At 40.3% G+C, this 24,249-nt stretch overlaps 1 protein-coding gene across 1 annotated transcript in view; it reads left to right on the forward strand.

The window, feature by feature from the left end:
- The window catches only part of LOC104081455 (transcription factor SOX-5-like), a gene marked incomplete at its 5' end in the record, with an annotated part of 98,520 nt that overhangs the window by 40,578 nt on the left and 33,693 nt on the right, over positions 1–24,249 (forward strand). Inside the window, 1 exon segment of the mRNA XM_009584213.1 lies at positions 2,546–2,692. Coding sequence (XP_009582508.1) covers positions 2,546–2,692 — 147 coding nt within the window.

The raw sequence follows: 24,249 nt of genomic DNA on the forward strand, positions 1-24,249 counted from the left end.
CTCTTTGGACCTCAACGGAAGGTTGAGAGCTATGTTTGAGGTAGAGATACCCCTCTCTTTTCAAGGTAGGGATTCTGTTTGAAATGTCTTCCCCAAAGGCTCATAGAAATTTCCAGGCAGCTCAGTCCTCCACAGACCGATCTCTGTATGGCCTGTCAGTGATCTCCAGTTGGTTCAGGAGTGCTAAGTGTCCAAACTGACTATGTTATTTTTACCTTTACTTGTGGACTAGACACATTCTCTGATACCTAATCTATAGATTAGCAGCAAGCTTGAACCTTTGCTGCTCAATGGCCTTTTGACTTTCTTTTGTCTTTTTCCCATTGTTGCCTCAATTTGTTTTGTCATTTTTTTCAATAGGGAGTAAAAGAAAAGGAAAAGCTTTCCTTAGATCTGCTCTGTCATCACCAGAGTCCGATTATGTTTGAGCTGTTCCCTAGTCATGTATCCTATTTCTTAAACAACTGTTGCCCTTCTGATACATTAATTCATACATAAAGCTGGCTTGGTTTTCCTTCAACTGCCTGGTTCACACAGGCCCTTGTTCCTTTCTCCCTGCTGGATTTAGTCTTCTTTTGAAAGAATGAATGGATATGAACTTCAACTGATAAATACATGCATTCGAATCTGTGACTGATTTGTGGCTGGATTGTTTTTGATGACTTTTATCTGTAGTTGATTTGCATCTATTTGGCTCAGACTCGCTGGGGGTAACATAGAATAAATGAATAAATAAATTTGAGGAAGAGGCAAGGATGAATGAATGGATGATAGGGAAACAGAAAGGGATGGATAAATGGTGATTAAGAAGTACAGAAAAATAAGGAACAAGCAGTGATCAAAGTAGAGAAAAGAAATAAAAAGGATTCAAAACTGAAAAGAATAGAAAGTCTGAAAAGAATAGAAAGAGTGAAAAAGAAGTAAGAACGAACTTGGTGGCTGATTACACCTAAAAGAGCAGAAATGGGTTACTTTTAATTATGTGAAAGGGCTAGGATTGTGCACCAGTGAAGGGAAGAGTTTGTACAGGGAACCACGGGACGATGTCCAGGGTTGTCCGAAACTCAGAGCAGTAAATTTTGCTCATTTGTTTAAGTTACATGTTTGCTACAGGGCTTGTGTACTCTGAACTCACATTTAGTGGTGCTCTCTACCTTTTGCACAGCTCCATGTGGAATACTCCTATAGTGAATCCTCATTTTCCTCTTTCAAACTTGCTGGTTTGGGTTAGCATTTCTTTGTGCCCTCCAATCTGACCTTTGCTCTTTTATCAGAATATACAATTAACTAAAAAACAACAGCAAAACAACTTAGCACCACTAACAAGAGTTCTTAGACTAGTCATATTGAAGCCCCGTTGTTTTTTCACATCCACTTCCATGTTCCTGCATGTTATTCCTTGTCACATTGCATCTCAGAAGTTCTGTTACCACCTTGCAGGCAGAGAGCACCATCGTTCAGTGTTACACATTACACATGTATGGCACAGCACAAATAATACATAGTCTGAGTCTTTGAAACTGATACTGTGACCAAGGAGGGAAAGCCTTTGTTACTTCATTACCTGCTCTCTCAGGCATCTGACTTCTATTTGGCTTCACCTGAATTCCTCTCTATTCACAAAGCAGCAACCATTGCTGCTTCTCCTGCCCACCACGTTTATTTTCTCCACTTTTTATTTGGAGGTCAGGGGAGCTTCCAGGCACTGCTAGTTTGCCTGTTTTCTCTCTGCTTTTGACCTCTGTCCATTAAACTCTTACTGTAGTGCTTAACTTTAAACAGATGACTGTGATTATAAGTATTCACATGCTAATAATCAAATATGTGTTTAAAGTGCCTTACTGGTTTAGTTTTGAAGACAAAAACGTTCCCACTGTGTATCTGCTTTGCATCTATCATAGAAAGGGTTCTTAGTCTTAATTGGAGCTTCTAGTTGCTAATGGACAGTACATTACCATCAAAAAGTATATATTTATATTGACTGCAGTGGTTCCCTAGAACCCAACTGAGAGTGGCCTCTCACAGTAAGTGCCAAACAAAATTTTGACATTCCCTGTCCCAAACGCCTTACAGCCTGTGCAAACAAGGCAAACATAGCAAGTAAGATAAAGAAATGTAAGATGGTAGCACAGAGACCGTCATATCAAACATCATGTGAATTTCACAGAGGTCAATGCATATTTTCGGTGGAGATGCTGTTATGCCTAAGTCGTCTCAGGAAAGGAAAGATTGACCAGTGGCTCGGGCAAACCATGAAGATTAGCTTTTGTTCCTTGTTTTGAATCCCTGGACACACAGGGAACTGGGACATTTCTCATGGTGATGTCTGTCATTTGTGCCCTGAGGAATGAGTCACAAAAGTTGAGATGACAATTCTTGTCTTGAAATACACCAGTGTGGTAAATAAAAAATACCCATCAGAAGGAAAATTCATCATCTGCAGTAGGAGAAGTTTTGGGAAAATTACTTATTTATTGATGATGTCTCTCTTCTCTCTCTCTCTTTCTCCCCCCACACCCCATTTTTTGTTTGTTTGTTTTTACAGCAGTTGTATGCTGCCCAACTTGCTGCGATGCAAGTGTCTCCAGGAGGCAAGATACCTGGCATACCCCAGGGTAACCTTGGTGCTGCTGTATCCCCTACCAGCATCCACACAGACAAGAGCACAAACAGCCCTCCACCCAAAAGCAAGGTACTGTACCAGGCCCTGCAGCATTGCGTTTCTGACAACGTAGGTACTTGCATGTGGTTTTCTTCTGAAGGGTATCTGTGTGCCTCTCAGTTGCAGGCAGCTTTGTTCTCGGGATGGCTTCCTGAGATAGGAAGATATTCATAGTGCCTTTTTTTCAGTGGGAGGACCCCAGCACAGTAATACCAAACGACCATTCATACACGATGTCCAGACAGACACCACCTCAGCTGAGATCCCGTGGGTTCCCTTGCAGTGTCCTAGCTATCACATCGCTGTTTCTTCCATCTTCAGTAACAGGCAGCAGGCTGAGGTGTCCAGCTCCTATTCCAGCACACAACTGTCATTTCCTTTCAGAACTCTAAACTGGAGTCAGGTTAGCAGTGTGTCAACGAGCAATGGAAAGCTGTGGGGCATCTCGTCTGTGGCCAGATCCTGTCCTGCGGTTCAGTGGGAGTTTGTGGAGGAACAAGTCTCCAAAGCAACGTCTGTTGTGTCATAGAACAGGGCTGGAATCTGTCCATCACGCGATGGCTCTGATGAGTAATCTTGATCATAGCTGGGCAATTAGGTCCGTACATATTTAAGAGGTCAAGCTAGCAGCTTGTAGTCACATCTGTATAATGCCGCCAGTGTGTGACTAGTTATACCTAGCAAAAAGACACAGAATATGTCCAGTGAAAGAAGATGAGCTCAGCGTATGCCACAGCTGAGCAAAAGTAACAGGTCAAAATTGAATGGCCCATCTTTGGTGCTGCAAAACAACTAGGAAGAATTTAGCTAAGGAATGCAGGGAAAAAGGAGTCCCATTTAGGTGACAGCAAGAGTTTGATAAACTGTGTCTGTCCTTTTGTTAGTGTCCTCTAGCATGCTGTCCATGTCCTGTATCATGTCAGAAAAGATTCCTTGAATTGACAATAGTGTCTTGTTTTTACCCTAACAGTAAAACAGCACAGATTTAAAAATAACCAGACAAATAAATAATACTACTGTCAGCTCAGTGAGATACATGTTCAAAGAATAAAATACATGGTGTGGAACCAGTAACACCTGTTGTGTTAATGAATCAAGCTCTGGGTCTACCTTTTCTTTCTTCTCGGTGTAGACTGTCTGACTTCCCGAAGTTTATCCTTGGCTTGGCCTCTTCTTTTCTATATTATAGAGCAAGGAATCACAAAGCCATGCAGTGCTCGATGATAGTTTGGGGGTTTTTTTCCAAAAAGTCGTGTCTATGGTTAACAAGAGAGTTTTTGTGCATTTTACAAGAGGTTTTTTGTGTGTGGCTAGTGGCTTGCGAGATCCACTACGCTTAAAATCCCAGTGTTGGTTTTGGATCTCTTGTGCACAAGCAGAATGTCTGATGAGATCTAAGGGGACACAGTATTTATTTTGTGGCAAGTGTGGAATTAGAAGGCCTGCCATATCTACCGGTAACATCAAGCATAACCGTCTTACTGGCAGCTGTCATGATCAGCTCTGTTCTCCGTTGTGTTTTATTGCTTTTTCATATTTGTCGGTGTTCCAGTGCCTTTGGCTTGCAGTTCTGTAGGACACAAACAAAACTTATTTGCAAACTGCAACAGAAAAAAAAAAAGTGGGCCAAAAGGAAAGGAAGGGGGCTCCAAAAGGCTGTAAAATTGTACAGCATGAGCCCTGTGATGCATGCTGTTTTCAATCTGCTGTGTGCCAGTTGGAGGCTCCGAGAGAGAGCGAGAGAAAGAGAAGGGATAATGCTGAGAAATGATAGAGTGGCTGTGACCTCCAAGCTCAGCCTGGAAATCCAAGACATTGATTTCACTTAGCATTCCTGAGGCGGAGTTCAGTTGTAATAAAAGAACAAGGTTCTGTTCTAATGGTAATGGCATATGACAGACATATCACTTTGTCTGTCCTCAGCACCAGAGAGAGGAGAATTGGAGAAAGGTCACCTGACCTGCCTGTGCTGTTGTGCGAATGCTATACTGAGCTTTGAACTCCAGCCTGGAAGCACAATTATTTATAATACTAAATGATAAAGAAACCTTTATAGAGCCTACAGTAATTAGAATAAAGCTTATACAATAGTGCAGTGGCCTGGCTCAGAAAACACGCTGGCAAATCCGTCACAGTGGCAGAAACTGAAGCTTATGTGTTGAAACTAAACACCTTCGTCTGTGTCTGTGTGAACCTTCCTTTGCTTTTTCAAAGCTTGTTCAACAGCTCCAAATTGTGTTTGCGATTTTTTTTTTTTTTTAATTTAATTTTTTTAGCTGTTGTCAGGGAATATCTGTCTGGGTTTCACAGCGATATTTTAATTTTTTTTTTTAATCCCCAGCAGCAACTTGGTTCATGAAGTTAGTTCGTGGTGGTCTTTCTTGCTGTCACTGTACGTCAAACCTCAACAGATGAACAGTTAATGCCTTAGACAAGCTTTCAATAGATGCTGTTTGCTGAATCTCTATTTTCAGCCCACAGTTTACACTGGCGCAGCTTTGGTAATACGCTCAAGTGTTTGGAGACAAGGAGACAGCCTTACCTGAGAGTGTGTCAAGCTACTGGCAAACATCTAGGTCACTTCTGAAAAGCTTTCTTCCCTCTTGTATAGTGTTAAAGTTAGTTCGCTGCTCTTTGCAAGGATTCTTCAAAGTCGGCCTCAGCAGCAGATGGAACAACTGTTGGCTCTAGAAATGCTGAGAAGCATCAGGGGGAGTTTGCCAAGGATCATCCTTTAAATCTAGTAAGACTTGAACACATCCCTGAAACTCCTCTAAGACCTTGGCAACTCCCGTCTTGGCAAACCTTTTATCAGTGGCCCTCACCAGTGTTTGAACATTGTGCTGGGCAGACTACCCTGGCATCTTCTGTTGTCTCGCTCGCCTTTCAACAGATGTGACCTGGAATAGTCAAATTCACTTCCTAGGTTTCTGTACTGTAACTTTTAGGAAGCCATGAAGTAGAGATGCCATTATGCTGTGCTGCACACATTCTGTCAAGTTTTGGTTAGGAAACTGAGCTGGTGTCGTACATTCTTCCAAGAAGAAATCTGTGCCAGAAAAATTGATTTAAGAAACAGAGCTAGTGGAGCCTGTCCAAAAGAAAATGCGTGTGTCTTGCGGAAATGGATTTTAACACAGCTTCTTCTTGAGCAGTTTTAAAAACAGCCGGTATGCTAATCATACCATTCAAATTTACCAAGGCCTCCTCCACAACCCATTTGAAAGGCAACTATCTCTGAAGTTTGCCAAATTGTGCTGGATTTCCAAAGTCTGTCTTAAGCACATTTTGCCTTTGATCATGTAAATGCTTGCATGCTGCTCTGTTGGGTGTTCAAGGTGGTTACACGCTCCCAAATAAGTAGGAGAGAACAGGCACGGGTGCTGATAAGGGCTAGGCAGAATAACCTACCAGTCCATCTTGTCATTAACTGCAAGCCTCTTGCTTGTACAGAGCCATGCAGAAGATAAAAAAAAGCAATGTTACAGAGAATATGTTTATCTGAACAGTGACATTTACCATGCTACCAGGATTCTCACCTGATAGCTACAGTCTTCACTGACTTCAGATGAGGTGCATTATACTCTTGAATAAGGACAGCAACATCACCCTCACTTGTAAGCAGCTAGGGCCCTGTTCATTCCTGCCTTTGTTCCTTGCTTTCTATGTTGCACGTATAAATATAGCATCTAGTGTCTGCGTGATGCAATATCCTAGCCCTTTCCGTGTAACCTTTCAAATACAGTAATTCTGGAGTGAATTTTCAATGTAGCTTGTAAATGTAGCTAAATGATTCCCCATATTTAATGGAGCACAGTGCATCGTCTGTAGCATCTGCTGAAAAACAGGAGCAATTCAGGTGAAATGTGACAGGAGAGAATTCCTGGGCACTTTTCTGTTAACCTTGTTATGACCTCAGCCCTAACCCTACTCACAGTTGTGTCTCCATCAATGGCAACAGCACACAGATTGTCCAAATCAATTTTTTTGTTCTTCTCAAATACTTCTGGCAGTGATGTTACTATTTGCTCAGCAGTAGCACCTGGGAGTTGTGACAAGGAAAGGAAACGTGTTTCAGACAAGCCAGAAGCAGCACTAAGCAGTTGGATATACACAATCAGATTCTCCTCAACTGCAATATCCAGACAAATATCAGTGTGAATCCTTAACCGAAGATGGTACTTATTTTCACATTATCTGATCCTCTGATCACCGAAGTAAATATTGGATTGAAAATTTGTCATGTTGCCTATAGTCAGCAATAGAATCGCCTTGCAAAGACTTAGAGCTTGCCTCTCTACCACAGCACAGATTGGCCTTACAACGGCCAGATACTCTCCAGGGGAACTTCTTCCATTTTTGAGAAATATCTGATGATGATGCTATAGTTCCTGCCATATGCACCAGCTGTGTCTTGCATCTGGTTTATAGTATACGAAGGATAGAAAGGGACCAACAGTGTGCTTGCTCCATTCTCACCCAGGTAAGGTAAGCCTGGATACGAAACTACGACTGAGTCACTGTTGACTTTCTTACTAAGTACATCTGATACCAGGGGCAAAATAAAGAACAGGAGTCTTTGGAAATGGTCATTTTAATTCAGACACACCACAGGCTATGTTGCTAGGAAAAATAAGTAAATTATTTACTATGGGGAGCTGGTTGGGGATTTTCCTGTCCCAGTCAAAACTGATGATGGGACTGTACTCCCCAGTTTCAGTAGGAAAGCTTTCTTGACTCAGGATAAAAATATGATGAAAAAAAAAGAAAAACATCTGAAGGGAAGGAGAAAGGAAAAAACCCTAAAATGGCCTGGTAGTAAGAGCACTCATCTAGATAGTATTTCTGATTCTACTTTGGGCAAATTGTTGACTTGAACTTCGTTTTAGGTGACTACCCTAAGCAGCCCTGTTAACTTAGGTATATTTGTCTCCCTTTCCCTCGTTTCTCTCTTTTGTATGATAGCGCAGAATGTGAAAATTTATCCTGGGGAGATCTTGGGGAAAACATTAAGCTCCATTATGTACATAGCTGCATCAGTTTGCTTGCCACACCGAGCTAGGACAATTACAGAAGCCTAGCTGATAAGCAGGCATACAGATTCCTTGTATGCTCAGAGCTGCCATTTTTCAACACGTTAAAGTATTTAATTTCAGCTCTACAGATGATAGATGTGTTGCTGTTCAAATGCAGAAGGAAATTGGCGTTTCCTCTTCATAACACTTCTTTGTATTTAGTGATATCAAATATTTTTGGAAACGTGAGCTGATTGTTCCGCACAGCACTGTGAAGTACTTCAGCTATAGAGAGGACAGCTGTGTGATAAAGAAGACTGATCATGGCTGTGTACAGGTGATCAGAGGGTGTGGCTGCTTGTGCTCTTTTCCCTGAAGAGAAGAGGAACCTGTCTGAAACTAACCCATTGCACATGTTAGGCCTCACATACTAATGGCAATTACTGTCCTCTTTATTGGTTGAAGAGCTCAGGAGCTGCTGAATGCCTATCCAAGCAGCAGGAAATTAAGGCATCTTTATTTTCATTAAAGAGAGCACTGAGGTATTTTAGAGTGAAGAACAAGAGTTCTCATTAAAGTGATGTAAGATGCGCCATCCCTGTTAGAACGTCAAGGCTATGTTTACAGAAGGTTTATCTCCAAGATTTGCAAGGTGCTCTTATTTTTGAGAATTTCCAGGCTGGACATAATCCTTTATATGCCACTAATTAAAAAAATCCTTGTAAATTAATCTATTAAGCTTTTCAGCACCAGAATAACAGTTAGCACTAGAATATTATAAATCAGTAAATTCAAAACATTTTTCACTGCTTGCATTTCCCAATCCCCTTGTCAGTGTATCAAACAGGTTAGAAATAGCTGTAAGATAATTAAGGAAAAGTTTATAGTATGGATACAGTGATGTATAGGGAGCTGTAAACTGAGACCTCATCTGCCTTATCTGTGCTACGCTCCTTGGTGCTATGCTACTTCTTTAGTATCCCTGTCCATTCTTAATGGAGACCTTGTCGCTAGTTATCTCTTTACCTGGAAGCCTTTTTCCTTTGCTGCCGATGCTTTTAATCCCAAGTAGCAAAATGTGGAGTTGGTGACAGACTATTTTCCTCTTCCTTGCTCTTCTTCCTATACATGACATCCAGGCATATAAACGATTACTTTTTAAACCATTTGCTGGAACACAATGAAGTGATGTGTATTAATGGAACTTCTTAAGTTGCTTTTCTAAAATAGAGAATGGGTTCCAAACAATAAAAACAATGTTAATAGCGGTATCTAAGAAGCAGCAGCAGTAGGGTCTTGCACAGTGTTGTTCCTGCCTTCCACCCCTCCCTACTTTCCTAAAAATAAATTAAATACATGGAGGGGCTCCTAGGATGCTTTTTCAGATTAACTCTCCACAGTTCTGTTTCCTGATATGATGTCTCTCTGGCAGGAGCCTGTCTCAAGCAGAGTTGCCAGCCAGTCAGCCCTTGTCAGGCTCAGTCAGCACTTTTTATAATGAAAACTCAGAAGAAAACATAGCAAAAAGAAAAGGGGGGAGAAAAACCCTCTGAAATCTGTGATCAGAAAACAAAAGTGAGACATACGAGTTAAGCAAGACTGCTGCATTTCTGAGAGGTCTTCAAAAATCAGACAGGGAACAACAGAGATGTAAAGCAAAGTGGTAATGACAAACATACAATGTGTGCTTCTTACGAGTTCACTACTGTTCCTTGCTGCTAGTGCCTTCCTTACCTGGTACAAATAAATAAAACACCCACTTTTTCCTAAGTGGGAAAGTTGGAGAGGTGGAAGGGTGGGCAGCAGGTAGTAGGTTTCATTCTTTTTTGGTTAAATGATCGGCAGCACTGGCTTCATACCAAAGACCAAGATATTACACCAAGCTCTATTACTTTCAGGAGCAGCTACTAAAGCCAGGATCCGTTACAGAATCCCTCAGTGTTCAGGAGTGCTGGGACCTGACATTTTGTTTCTGCTCTGCATCTTACTCTGTTACTTAGAAATACCTAAGCATTGACTGCTGCAGAACCTTTATGACAGAACCCCCCATCTAGTGTCACTTGGAACAAAGAGCTTGAATGAGAAACAGTAGCATTTTGCAAGAAGAGACTGGAGGAATCCCAAACAAGAAAACAGTGTCACAAAGTCAAGGTTTTTATAATGCCACTAAGATAGCTGTTGAGCCATGCAGTCCTAAGAATAGCAGTAAAAGGGCTTTAGGAGAGCGTGGAATCCAGAGCTGCATAATGAAACAGAGAAAAATTAGATTTTTCTGGTTGCAATGGTTTTTGTTGATCATCCTCGTGTTTGGGTGGGCTTGTTCTGTGGGGAGAGTCGGAAAATACTTAGGAGAGATTCTTTCTGCTGTGGAAGGGGAACCACCCGTGAGGAGAAATAGTGAAGTTCAGCTTGGGATGTAGCATTCTTTACTGGGGGCTGCAGAGTATCACAGCGCTGCAAAGATGAAGGACCAATATTAGCACTAAGTTAAATATATATATAACAAACCAGCCAGTTATGCCAATATCAGATTAATTTTTAGTTCATAATATGAAAATCCTTTAAAGTAAAGGTCATCCCTTATTCCAGAGACTTATTTTTTAGACTCCGAGCTGTTAGACTCTCTAAATCAAGGAATGTGTTTATTCCAGGAGCACAGGCTTGTGCAAAATAATAGTACTGTAGCAATGTACTGATTTCATGGATTAGGAGACAGCTTGAAATGGAGCAGAGGACTCTCATTCTACCAGATCTTTTTAGAAGGGAGCCAAGTACTTCACTTGAGGAATTAAATCTACCCTTTTGCAGCTTCAGCTTTAAGTGTTTGGGTATTTTGTAGCATGTGTTAATAATAAAAAGTGAGGTGCATAGGCTGCGTTGGCAGGGCTGTCTACTGGACAGCAGTGTAGCCATCTCCTACCAAATGTAGAACTTCTTTTCAATACAGAAAGCAAATTTCTGAGGTGATTGAATCAAATTTCAATGTGATCACTCTAGCAGCTTCCAGAAGCTGCTTGTTTTGTCTGCAGAAGGGTGGTTTGCTTCCACATTACATGCTAGATTTGAAATTAGCTCCTCTTGACACATTCAGGCAGAATGCAATTCAAACTAAGCATCACAGAAATATATTTTGCAGTAAGTATTCCTGTACCCACTGCTGAATGATTATCATTTAACAAGGGAGCTCTACAAATTTTTTAATCAGAAACATTTTAATCTGTAATCCCTGGTAGCTGTGGATAGCTGAAGAGAAGCAACATTTAGGAGCAGAATGGAGAAGAAACCTATTTTATTTTCAAATTCAAAGAGACAGTTTCTTATAGGTTAGTATTAACTCTAGAGTTATATGAAGTGCTTGGTAAATATTTCACTGAAGTTTCTCAGAATTACACATTTGTTGTACAGAATGCGGTTTGAATTGTTTAGTGTAAAACAAAATGGTGCAAAAGAGGGTTTCAGAGAAATTATATGGAAATCATCACTTTTTCAAAGCAGTGTGGCTACATCTTGTGATTTTATAATGGATAGCTTCCTTAAAGTCCCAGCTCCTGGAGTCATGTGGATATCTAAGAATCTCATTTAAACAAAAAGCTTCAGGCTGTCATGGCTGAAACTTATAGATTGATAAAAATGTATCCCAAAGGCTTAGAAAGCCACTAACAAATAAAATGAATCTATGAGTTACTATTTTAATCAAGTGGGATTAATTTTCAGTCTCAAATCATAGAAGACTTCGTGTTGGCAATTCTGCTAAGGCATAAATATTTCTCAGGAGAATTAGATTTTTTACCATAGTATCTTCCAGTAAAAGTGCTTCAGTAGTATCCAGAGAGAACATTTGAGAGCATCCAAAGAACATCAGAGGCAGGCAAACTGGCGTAACAAACCATTTTGAGTTTTGATGTAATTTGACAGGATTTAATATATGAAACCAGTTTAAAATTTTGATCTTGATCATGTGCCTTTATCCACTAATGCTGCCAGACTATGAATTCAAATGTGTACTTTCAGTGCTAATGAATGAGTTTAGTTTCTGTTTGTTTCATTTCAGTTGCTACATTTTTCCCCGCTGCTTTTAAAGGAAAGATAAGCTAATACCATGACTGGTATCTCTGGAAAAAAAAATACTAAGAAAAACGTCTTTGATAAAAGATTGCTCAGTATCTTGACACGCGGCGTGCATGGAGGGGAAGACCTTGTCTCTTATGGGAACACTGGAGAGAAGGCTTTTCAATTTCTGATCATGATGTTACAGAAAGAATGTAACTTTGAGTATTTCATAAGTTATTAGTGTTTCTTAAACTTTTTTGAGTGGATGTGCCAGCACCTGCTGGTAGATTTAAAATAAGGGGCCATTTCTAGGAGCTATGTGTGTATGGAAATGTAGCACATGGGTTCGTACAGGCTTTCAGCTGACATGCCAGACAGTGACATGTCACGTCATGAATCAGCCACATCGTGTTACGTGATTTCAAGCTAACAGAACACAACAGGAGTTGCATAGTGACAAACACAACCCAACATGACATATCCATGGGAAAATTGGCACAAAAAGCTTCTTAAAGTTGAGTTTCAGGGGTACATTTATTCGTTTCCAAAATGCTCCAGAGAAAACTATGAAGCAGTGTACTGGAAAAGGGAGTAATGTAGTGACAGAATTACTAAAGCAGCTTTAATTCAGTGTACAACTAGGAAGAAAACATATGTATATAACAATTCTGGAGAGTATTTTTGTTGTGTTGGGTTCATGTGAATTTCTTTCTTTCCAAAGGTAGCTCTCTCAGGGCTGCAGGCATTCCAGGTCAGTGATTATTTTTATCTTTAGCCATGCTAAGAGCTGTATAGACTTCAGGTTACATCTGTAAGTTAATATATTTTGAATTTAGCTGTTGGTTGCCTCAGTAAATCTTGAGTCCTTCTAGTATAAACTCTGTTGTTTTTTCTGCTCTGCTTGCGGATCAGAATGACCCCCTTTTGCACCTGTTTCCAATATTCTTAGTCTTCTCTGAAATGATCTTCTTTCCCTTTCTGGGTACTCCCATCCTAGTTTCTGACGTCCACTGAAAATAGAGTCTGCAATTAAAACTCTGGGATGAATTAATTAATATCTGTTTGCTTATTATTCATCATAAATGTGCAGATAGGCTGTGCTTTCAACTTTCTATATAAAAGGCACAGACCTAATTTGGAGTCAGGGAAATTCAACACATACATTTGTCTAGGAAATGCATGTCAAGTAGCATTTTGTTTGTGATATCAGAAGTTAAAAAGGTTTCATATGACTGTTTGCCCACTACATTTCATGTCTGGATTTACAGTTCTTAATTTCACACCCTTAGAAATATCAATTTCTCTACACAAAATAAGTCCTCCTAGTGAATCTGCAGCTCATAGGCAGAATGATGTGGTGGTGTAATACCCGGGAGATTTCACTACTTTACAAAACAGCTGAAGTTCATTGGGGCTAGTGGGTAAGGAAGGCAACAGCCACATCATTTTGGCTAGCCTAAGCAAGAAAATAGCACAGATATTCAGAGGCCTGCAGAGCAGAACTGAATAGATACTTTCTCTTCTGCCTTCATCTTAAAATGAGCAAAAAAGATGCTCCCAGAGTGTCAGGAGTGGTGACGCCTAGTTTCTTTTGTGAAGTCTCACAATATTTGGACTCTGGCTGGAGATGTAGAATACCTGTCTCCAGGGGATCCCCTGGTGCCTATTAAAGTATGGGGAAGCATTGGAGTCTTCTCCTGAGGGGAGAGGCTTAGAGCATCCTCCTACCCTACCCCACTGTCCCTCTACACAAATGATGTGGGACCTCTGAGGACTTCATCAAACCTGATGGAGATTGGCTGGTGCACTCAAAATGTCTATAGAGATGAAGATTGCCAAACATGCATACGTGCACACAGACCTCACGTGCCCAACTCACATACATGCACACACAGAGACTAATTTTGAGGCTAAAAATAATCTCACATTTGGACAACTATCAGGGGTTTTACTGGCATGACACCTTAAATTTCAAGTGGATGCAGTATGTCTTGCTACTGCTTTTCTTGCACTGTTGTTTTTCACCCCCAAATGATTACAGTTCAGTGCTGGGTGGAAGGATTCCCATGATAGTATCATTTGGGACTCACTTTGTAAATTGCTCTGGGCTCAGATAGAGGAAAATAATGCTATATAAATACATGTTATTACTGGTGAAGCGATAAAATTATCTTATGCTTACCAAGTATCCTAGTGTCTTGTCTTGATCGTAATTAACTGGTGACATACACGTTGAGTCAGTGCTCTAGGATTTGTGCCCAGAATAAGTCACAAAAACATAGCAGCTTTGGTATGGAAGAAAAGGAAGAAGGGGGCTTCTTTTTTTTTCTCCCTTTTTTTCTTCTGGATAAGATACAAAAACTGCCCAGAGCTGGCACTGTTCAGAAATAGCGAATCAGCCTCTTGGAATTTTTTTTAAGATGTCAACTTCCCTCTTGTATACTTCTGCGAAGACAAAGAATGTCTTAACGTCTGTATGGAAGTCATCATTAAAATAAAAGGAGATCTGTAGACGTCAGCTATAAATCATCAAGAAATAGCTTGTGGGTAACCTTTGACACAATTGAACCTACTTGAAATGAGCTAGGGCTGGATTCATTGCCTTTAGTGAAGCCAGTAGGTGGAGTAAAGGTCTCCTCTCTCTCTCCCTCTCTCTTTCCATCTCTTACAGTGTTAGCTTCTGGGAGGTGAATGTGTTCTGGCTGAGTGATGGAAATGCATTTGGATGTGTTCTTAAATAGACATTTGTTTTATGTCTGAAAAGAATAGGCCAATCTTAACAGTGTGATGCTGGGGCTATTTGAAAGGTATTTTTTAAGGCAGTTGTCTTCTTTCAGCTTTACAAAAACTATTTTAACCAATTGTTTAGGCTTGAGGAACAGCATGGAATATCTATTGTGTATGGATGCATGCATGTTCTCCAGAATTAACAGGAAAATGGTAGATAAAAATCTGCCTAATTTTACATAATAGATTTTTGGCATTCTTGTGATCTGACTTCAAATTCATGCTGAGTTTCTACAGTATAACAGAAATACTAGTTTGCAGTTGTTAATTTTAATTTCTAAGATGCTAGGTTTTAAAAGGAGCTGCAAGTGTTCAGCATCTCATGGGGACAAACTATGAGTCTTACTAATGAATCCAGCAATTAGTGGTTCATTGTGCCTGCCAGCAATTTGGCCCCGATGCCGGTCCTGATGGTGATTTCATTTTTGCTGGTGTGAATCAGGAACAGGATCTGAAGTCTATTCACCAGGGGGGGCTGAATACTTCTTCAGCACTGTTCTGCTTGTAATCTGCATTCAGTACTGACAGCAGCAAATAAAAAAAGGAACTACAATATATTTCAATTTTAATTATGATTATTACGGTTGATTAATATGTTCATTAGGATAATTATATAATATCAATAGTACTTATTAAACTTAAAGGCTTGTAAATGGTGGTGTCCCCATGCAGTTACATAAATACATATATGATGTATGGCCACTTTGCATAGAAGAAATACTTTTCATAGGTTAAAGTATGTATTTTCTCCAATTTTGTAAGTAGAGAATTGAGACAAAAGAGGTGGCCCTTTACTTTCTGTAGCCATTGCGCTTGTGCAAAACACTAAAATTTATATTTGGTAATATTTTATCATAACTTCGCAAAGATGTCAGTGACCATCTGCAGAAGAAGATTAGATAATGAGTGACTCATGCAAGTTCACAGAGAAAGTTTGTTGGAAAGTCAGGAACCGAACCCGAGTCTCTTTGGCATGACCAAGGAATCAGCAATAAACAAAGGCATGACCGTGGCATGAGAAGAGGAACGACCCTTCCCAACAGGTGTACTCTCAAGCAGTTAACCCCACATATGTAGTTATGAGTGGGGTATAAATATTAAACAAATTCATTTTCCATGCATGCAGTACTCAATGGTGGAGCATGTGTTTGCTTTGAACATTCCCTACAGTACGTTAAACTCCCTCCAGTTTCTGGAACTGCTGATTAGATTTCATCTTACTGCTAAAAGGAGGTGAAATGAAAAAATACCCAGCAAGACAGAGTTGTAAAATCATTTTGATTTTAGTGATCTGGGATGTTGTTAATAGCACACAAGCATTAAAGACGGATGAATTTTGTGTTGATAGTTTCCCTTTGAAAAGCTATTAGTTGGAAAAACAAATTGTCAAGCAGGTCACATCTACATATTTTGACATTTTTCTTACAGTTGTATGTATCTATAAATAAAAACAGTGCATGTTATCTTTGCACTACTTATTTGTAGTGCTGCATACATTGCTGCCTCTCTTTGTGAAAAATCCACCTAGACTACATAGAGATATCCAAAGTCAGAGAAAGCACAGGTGGTTTTTTAAAAGGCATTTCTTAGCCCACTGCCAGTTGTCCAACCTGTTTGAAATCTCTTCTCTTTCAAGCTCTTTTGACTTGTTTCTTCTAAAGTTTTCAACAGCTGGGGTTTTTTTGTTTTGTTTTGTCTTTTTCCGCCCCTGAATCTTAGAATCTGTGCAGCATCTTTGCTTCTCCTGCCTGACCACAGCAGGAGGAGGGGTCTGTTGCTAATTTGTTTTGATACGGTACGCTTTGGTCTGTATTCTTTTTGAAATTAATTCCTTTTGCAGGTGTGGGGTTAGAGGTGGTTATGTGCTCCCAGCGAAGGTGTCATCCACCACAGAGAGGAGGTGGGAGGCTTTGATCAGTGTGGCTTCTGTTTTCTTGTTGTTCATTTAAAATGTACCAGTTTGTAATGCTGTTTGGCTTTGCGGGTCCTTGTTTTATTTCCTTCCAAGTCCTTCCCCATCCTTTCAGGTTTTGTTGTTTTCATTGCTGTTCATTCTGCTTAACATTTACTGGGGATTATTCGTTGGAAGGTGGTGACTCCAAGTTCAATTTAGGCAGCAAACAACACAGTCTAATGTCTATTTCCATTTTTTAAACAGCCTAGTTATGGGTGGGAGAGTGCATTATTAAGGACATGACACCACATGTTTAGACTTCTGAGTTTTATTGGGACAGAATTACGTAGCAAGGATTTTTAGAAAAAAAAAATCTAACCAAGACCCAAGCTACAAGGCATCATGCTTCAGGGCAGGGGCCACTCCAGATTCTACCCAGCAGATGTTCAGGAATACATGCCACAGATCAAATTGACAACTATCTACTTTTTCTTGCAACTTCTTTTGAAGCAGATGGACATTTTGGGAGGTTCAGTACAGTATCAAAAAAGCCCCAAAACATTGGCCTGAATAAGAGTGGCAATTGCTCTGCTCTTCCTTATGACTCAGCTGTTTACTCACTGTGTGAGATTAGGCAAATCATTTAGCCACTTTGTGCCTTATTCTTCCCATTTGTAAAATAAGGCAAAAGCTGTCAGAGTAATTATGAGCTTTAATTAATTAATATTCCTATGGTACACTGGAGAAGTGATTTTTTTCCCTCTTTCACTTTACTTCTTGCCATGTATTTCAGTGGGGCCAGTTTGGAAGAAGCATTCTTCTTTTCTACGAAGAATCCTTTCCCCTCCTGTCCCCCACAATTTTGTGATCCTCTTGAATGATTTTACCTCTTGTGAAGTGATTTGCATGGTTAAAAGCATGAAAAATCAGTTGTTGTCTTCCCCTGAAGATTTGCAGTGTCTGCGTCAATCCCTGCTGACCCGTGCCTAAGTCACTCTTCCTGCTTAGCAGCTGACTTGAGCCTTCTTAGAGAAGCGCTTCATTAATAGCATTATACCAAATAAATAGGTACAGCCATGATGTGAGAAATACAGCTGGACAATAATTACTAGAATTAAAAAGCTAACAACAGGACCCAAGTTTGGCACAAAAGTATGGACTAGCAGAATCCCAAGTGGCCAGTCCCTCTGCGCTGGCTCATGTTGTATCTTTACTCAACATGGACCCTTCTCATTTCAGGCCAATCCTGGCAGGATTTGCTCAGAACAAGCTTCGCTGAAGGTTTTTTTGTGAGTGAGGCTACTGAGTTAAATTTTCGCTCACTCAGAGATGCAGAGTGAGAAGGAGCTTTTTCATTATGAGGTGCAAGCAAATGCTAAAAGCTCTTTGTTCCTGCAATTTCGTTTCATGCTGTACTGAAAATCCACACTTTGGGTCCTAAGCAGTGTGGTGAGCAACTCCCACTTCTGCTTGTTTCAGTCTAACAGAAGAGCAAATGCCCAAACAGGAGAATAACGGCCATAGGAGTAAGTCAGATACTTTTGTATGGATGAAAATGAATGTTTGAAGTTTGGATCTGAGTTGGAATAAGCATCCATAAGTCCTCAGGTTTCCCTAGAGGTTGGTGTGACTGAAAACTCACGATAAGCAAAAACAGCCTAGAAATCTCATACCAGCCGTTTTCCTCAAACACATAGTGCTATTTGTCTGTGGAGATTACCAGGAGACTTCACAAGGATGGTGGGCATTTTGGCAGTCCAAAGCCAGCCAGGAGCTGCAAGTATGGTTTGGAGGATGCTTCTCTGAGCATTTGAGAAACCACATGAATTTTGGGTAAACACATCTCAGTCTGCTCATTTTGCGAAGCTGTATGCCCTGGTGTACTCTGGTGGCCAAACAGCCTGCCTTGAGCTCCGCGAGACCCCAGGGGGCTAGGTCCCAGTGCAGCACTTCTCTTTTCTGAAGAATTTTAAAGAGTTGCTTTTAAGGTTCTGTGTGCAAAGTTCTGACCAGTTGCTATGCAAAATTAAGGCCTTTGCCCCAGGATATCGTTGGATGTAGACTTTAAAGAGGAGTTACGTAGCTCTCTCCACAGACACTGCTTTTAGGCTGCCCTGCAGCTGAAACAGCCCACACTCCTCCATGTCTGAGCTAGCTGGAGGACTGAAGTGATCCTAGACTTGTTTGGCATTTGGTCCTGTTATTTCAGCATCTGTATTCTGTGGCTCATAGAACAGAGCGATACTACAGAGTAAGCGCTGTGCATCGGATAAAAAGGTTGTAGGGAGGAGGGGAAGGCACCCAGCTCCTAGGGCTTTCCGTGTATATAGACAGGTCATTTTGCATGCTCCTCTTTTGTTCTTCCTATGTCTGTGTGTGAATCCTGCGCACAACTTCGGGAAACAACAGTGCTAAATACAAAGGGAAAACCACCCAGCAGCTCTCTTATTTTACTGTGACAACATGTGGACTAGACAAAATCAAAGCTTGAGGTTTCCAGGGCAGCAAATTAGTCTTTGTAACTGCAGACTTCTTTCCTGGCAGCTAGGCTTCCTATAAAGAAAAATGAAAGGGGAAGATACTAGGGATCTTTCTGGGAGGACGAAGTCCCCAGAGAATATCTTCACCGAGAGCCCCTAGCATTGTAGAAAAGGACTGGGAAAAAATCCTGTCTGTCCCTGGTACTACAAAACAGGTTAAGCTGGTGTGTTCCTGCACGACTTTTCCCCATGAATGGAGACTGTGCAAGAATACTCCCAGTGTATAAATCAGCATTTGGGAGTAATTTATTCCTTGAGTAGTCCCCTAAAAGAAGCAGATGAGAGAACAAAAAGAACATTTGTCACAAATATAAGGCAGCTCAGTTCCCCCCTTTGTTTTGAGTCCCATGAATAAGAGTATTCGGGCACTACCAGTAAAGACTGGAAGTACTAACTTTGGTTGGGTAACAGGCGCTGAGTCCAGAAAGTGTCTACCTTCTGAGAGCAACGCATTCAGGAAAAGATACTCAGCAAAGCAACACCATAAAAAAATCTGTTCTGGGTATAGATAGAAATCCAGGCTGAGATGTTTCTGCAGCTATCTATCACAGAAGGAAAAGTCTGTGCACTTTGTAGGATCAGAAAGAAAGAAGACAGTTCTTCCTAATATTTGCCCTCTCTCTTGTCTTCGGTGCCCTTTCCTTTCTAACAAGAGTCTGGTTGTGCCTTCTGCTTTTGGCACTGAAACTCGTGGGCAAGAGTAGAATAAACTGACTTCTCTGAACCTGAAGAATAATGCTGTTGTGTTTATTATCATATCATAACCGAGATGCCTGTTTAAATGTCTCCATCTCTTTTTCTATGTAGTTAGAGAAATTTCCACCTTTGCAGGAAGGGACACATTATTCTTAATCAAAACTTGAGAATGTGGCAGGAGGAGGTACAGCTGCAGATGAGCATTATCTAATTCACCCATCCTGTCATGTGAACATCCCTGCTTAATTTAATACAATTATTTCATCAGTGAGGATAATATCAGCAGCATGATTCATTTATACAACATGTTTCACAACTGCCTTTACCTCTCGGCTTCTTATTATCACTACCGATAATTTCACCATGAGTGGCTTCAGAGGAAGGGGAGGGGATGTGAAGGAAGCTGCCAGTATCTTTGTGTGAGCGTGTGGACAACTGTGGACAGGCTTGAGGGACACCGATGACAAAGGATTTTCTTTGCATATATGCTGTTGCACCTTGGTTTCTGATATATTTTGGTTAGACATTTCTGCATGAGCAAGAGACTGAATGGATAAGCCACTGACTGGCTGTATTGTTCAGTGGGCAACAATAGCATCATTGTCTTCTGCCCCAGACATGCCAGTAAGTGCTCCATATTTTGCATTTCTGTTGAAATGACGATCTCCACAAAACAGAACTAGGTGGGGGGATAAGGCTTTGTTTCTGGTGAGGTGGCAGGTTTCTTTTAGAAACCCCCTCTCCAGCTTCTTATTTCTAACTCATTTAGCTGTAATTTGTACTGTCAAGGTCATTTAAATAGGCAGCAAGATGTGGCGAATGTGTTCCCAGAGGTCATGAAAAGCCTCTTTAGTAGAGCGTGCTAGTCTGTGCTTATGCCAGGTCATTTAAGCACATTTGTATTGCCAGTCAGATGATACACAGAGTAGTTCATGATTTTATAATAAACAGTGCAACCTGGACCTTCAGTGTGTGCCACAGTGGGATACAGCACTTGGATTTAAATGACAGTAACTGTATTTTAATAGTATACTAATCTTTAAAATATGTGAAAAGAAGTGAGATTATAAAATCCAAATGAATCGTCTGGGTTCTTCCCCGCCACCACCCTTTTTTGCTTTCTCTGAGACTGGTTCATTCATCTGGGCTATCAGTCTTTTATTCAGCTCTTGGTGTTGAAATAGTGCCATTTTTTATAAACGGTTTAGAGAGATTCTTAAAATCAGATATTACTCCCTTCTTTTTCCATATCCATTCTCCATAGAGATAAATTAACTTTTTATCTTAGGAGGAAGTAAATAGAGACAGCATGATTGAAAGATTAGAAAAGACACCGTTTCAGCCAACTATTTGCAACACTGGTGACTGCGAGTCAGAATTCCTGGGTCTGTCTGAAACTCTGCCGCTACGTTACTGTATGACTGTGACCAAATTCTTTCCTTTTCTCTCTCTCTCATTTTTTCCTCCCATATTAATAAGCACTCTGTGTTTACCTAGCATTTTACCTTTTCAAAGGACCATACAAACCTTATAAAAGCAGTGTGATGCACACTCAACTTACCAGCAGTATTTCTGTTTAAATGTTGCTTGTCAGACAGTTATATTTGGAGCTTTCCAGTGTCTGATGCTTAAGTACGAAAGCTCAAAGTTATACAAATCCAGGTTGAGTGAAGCTACAAAATACAGCTCGAATATTTTGTTTACCCCTCAAATTCTGGTGTAGATGAAGGGTTCTTCTTTCTTTCCTTGTATGTCTAGAGATCAGCTGGGAAAAAAATGTAGAGCGAATCAAGGATTTAAAGTTCCCCAAGCTCCAAAGTTTCGGTTAATGACAGTCTTCCAATCCTGGGAAGCAAACCACCAGCTCTCCCTAAAAATAGCGACTATTCTGATGCTGCTGTGATACAGGGGATGGGAATCTCTTTACCAATGCTTTGCTCTTGCTGTGGGTACTTCATTTTATTAGCCCTCCGTCGTATGTTTTCGCTTATGCTTTATTCTCTACATTTATTTTTTGTGTGTGTGTTTTGTTTTGTTAGACAAATGTGCTACTTTAAAGGAAACATTTCATAACCTTTAATCAAGATCATGTTTTACTTTCATCACATCTGTGTTTATATTATTACAAGCCTTTCGGGTCTTAACGTCCTCTGGTCTAAGCATTAATTGTTTTGGCTGATATATAAATAAATGTTTGACTTTGTTTAACTCTCTAAAAAATACTGGCTTGAAAAAAAAACCCTTATCAATGGCATCTTAGAATAACTGCATGTCAAAAAAAGGCAGGGACCAATCAATACTGAGCTTTCTCTAATAAAAACTAAGTGCAAGGAATAGTTCTAGATTCTGTGATCCCACTGGATAAAATCGAATCTCCTAGCTGTTGGGAGATACCATCTACCTGGAGTGAACATGCTACATCTGGTTTTTTTTAATTATTTTTATTTGCCCTAGCTGTCACACCGCACTTATACACAGCCTTGATATGGCTGAGAGTGAAGCCTGCTAATCTATAATGTGGCAGAATGTTAGCTGGGAGATTTTATAGTTAAAAATAAAGATAGGCCAACACCTAATTCTTCTTGTGGTTATGCAGGCGCAAATCAGTAATGAAGACAGTACAATTCTTCATTTAAACGGGAAAAGCAGAGAATTTTGAATTTATGTCTGCAGATAGGAGAAAGAGTAAAATGGCTCACTGGGTATAGGAGTGAAGATCCTAACAGTCATCTTCACACTTAAACACAATTGTATACTATTACCTGTCTCCCAGATGTTTTTTAGACTCCCATGGAATAAATCAGTGTAGTTCCGCTGTGGTAAGGGAAATGACTTAAATTATTATCAACTCATGATACAACATAGCATTTCTAAAATCTCTGACTGAATTTTTAATGTTTTTGACTTCCAGTGAGGATTTGAGAATGCTCTTTGAAATAACAGAAGTAAAAATGTTATGAAGATCAAACAGTGAAGTAATATAATTTTGTAAATAGATATAATAGCTGAAAATTGTTTACTTATCCTCCTTTATAAGAACCAAGCTTCTGTGACCTCCGATTAATTTACCATTAGCCTGAACACACAATGAAAGTGAATGAAGGGGCAATTTGGAGTGACATTTATCAGCTCTGGAACTGTCGACTTCTATTATTTCCACAAGGCCTTATACTTCTTGGCTCCAGAGAAGGCTGTGCTGACTTGAATGAAGAAGAGCATTCTTACTACCAAGAATAGTTACAGCACAGACAGCTTCATTGCTGGATGCCTACGATGGAAAAAAACACCTCCCCCATTTCTAACTTGCATTAAATGAGACCAAAACAACTGTTCTATAGACTTGCACAAGACCTTACCTTCACACCAGGCTAAAAAAAGGGAACAGAAGAACTGAGGAAAGGGAGAAGGAGCGAGAGAAGGGAAGGAAATAAACTTTATAGGGACAGGATAGCCGAGGGATTGAGTCAAAAGGATGAGACTGAAAAAAACCTTTCAGCGCGAGGATGCAGGTTGGAATCCAAGCTGAGTTTGCAGCGAGTGATGCACAAGACCTTACCTTCACACCAGGCTAAAAAAAGGGAACAGAAGAACTGAGGAAAGGGAGAAGGAGCGAGAGAAGGGAAGGAAATAAACTTTATAGGGACAGGATAGCCGAGGGATTGAGTCAAAAGGATGAGACTGAAAAAAACCTTTCAGCGCGAGGATGCAGGTTGGAATCCAAGCTGAGTTTGCAGCGAGTGAGAAAGTGCTGCTCTCGGTCCGATTTCCAGTGGCCAGAGAGCACTCTGCAGCTTTTACTACCATATCTGAAACTGATCAGCCCCTTTTGCTGGGACTTACAGCAGAGATCAAGAATTGAATATACATGGAAACTAACCCCTCTTGGATTGAACCGAAACAAGTATGTGGGCAGGTTTGCGTTGCTTCTGATACTGTCTTCCAAATAGATGACTTTGCTCTTCAGGGATCCTTGTCTGGCACAGGGTGACTGTGTTTGGTTGGTTCATTGGCTAGTTTGTACTTACACTTTCATGCAACTATCTCAATACTGATTTTACAACATTATAGTTGCACTGTTGCGGGATATTTTTTTTTTTTTAAATTGAAATCGGTGGACCAGCAGAGCAAGTCCCCTTCCGTTTGGCTAATATGTTAATCTATTTTATTCTAATACAGATGGATTTGTATTTCTGTAAAGTAACGAATACCTTCTTAAAATGTCAAATGCTCGTTGAACTGGGCAACGTTTTTAACCCCGACGCTTAGGTCTCCTAGAAGATCAACAGAACTCTGCATTCTAAGTGCCTAAGTCGCTTCTGAGAATACAGAATATAGGCTCCTAAGTCCATTTCGTGCTCAGATATTTTTTCCCTTCATTTTATGCACAAGTTGCATCTAGGACAGCTTAAATACCACTTTAAGTATGACAGCTTTGTCCACGATGTCCCTGATACATTTGTTTGCTAAGCTTTAATTTATTTTTAACCATGACTATTACAAAAGTGTAGAAATAATCAAATATAACAAAAGTGCTTTTCTCAGAGCTTGCTTCTTTAAGGTAATGGAAAAGTTATATGACAGTGCTTTGCAGAATTGTCCTGTGTT

Source organism: Fulmarus glacialis, unplaced genomic scaffold, assembly GCF_000690835.1.
Source record: "Fulmarus glacialis isolate BGI_N327 unplaced genomic scaffold, ASM69083v1 scaffold21308, whole genome shotgun sequence".
Lineage (NCBI taxonomy): Eukaryota > Metazoa > Chordata > Aves > Procellariiformes > Procellariidae > Fulmarus > Fulmarus glacialis.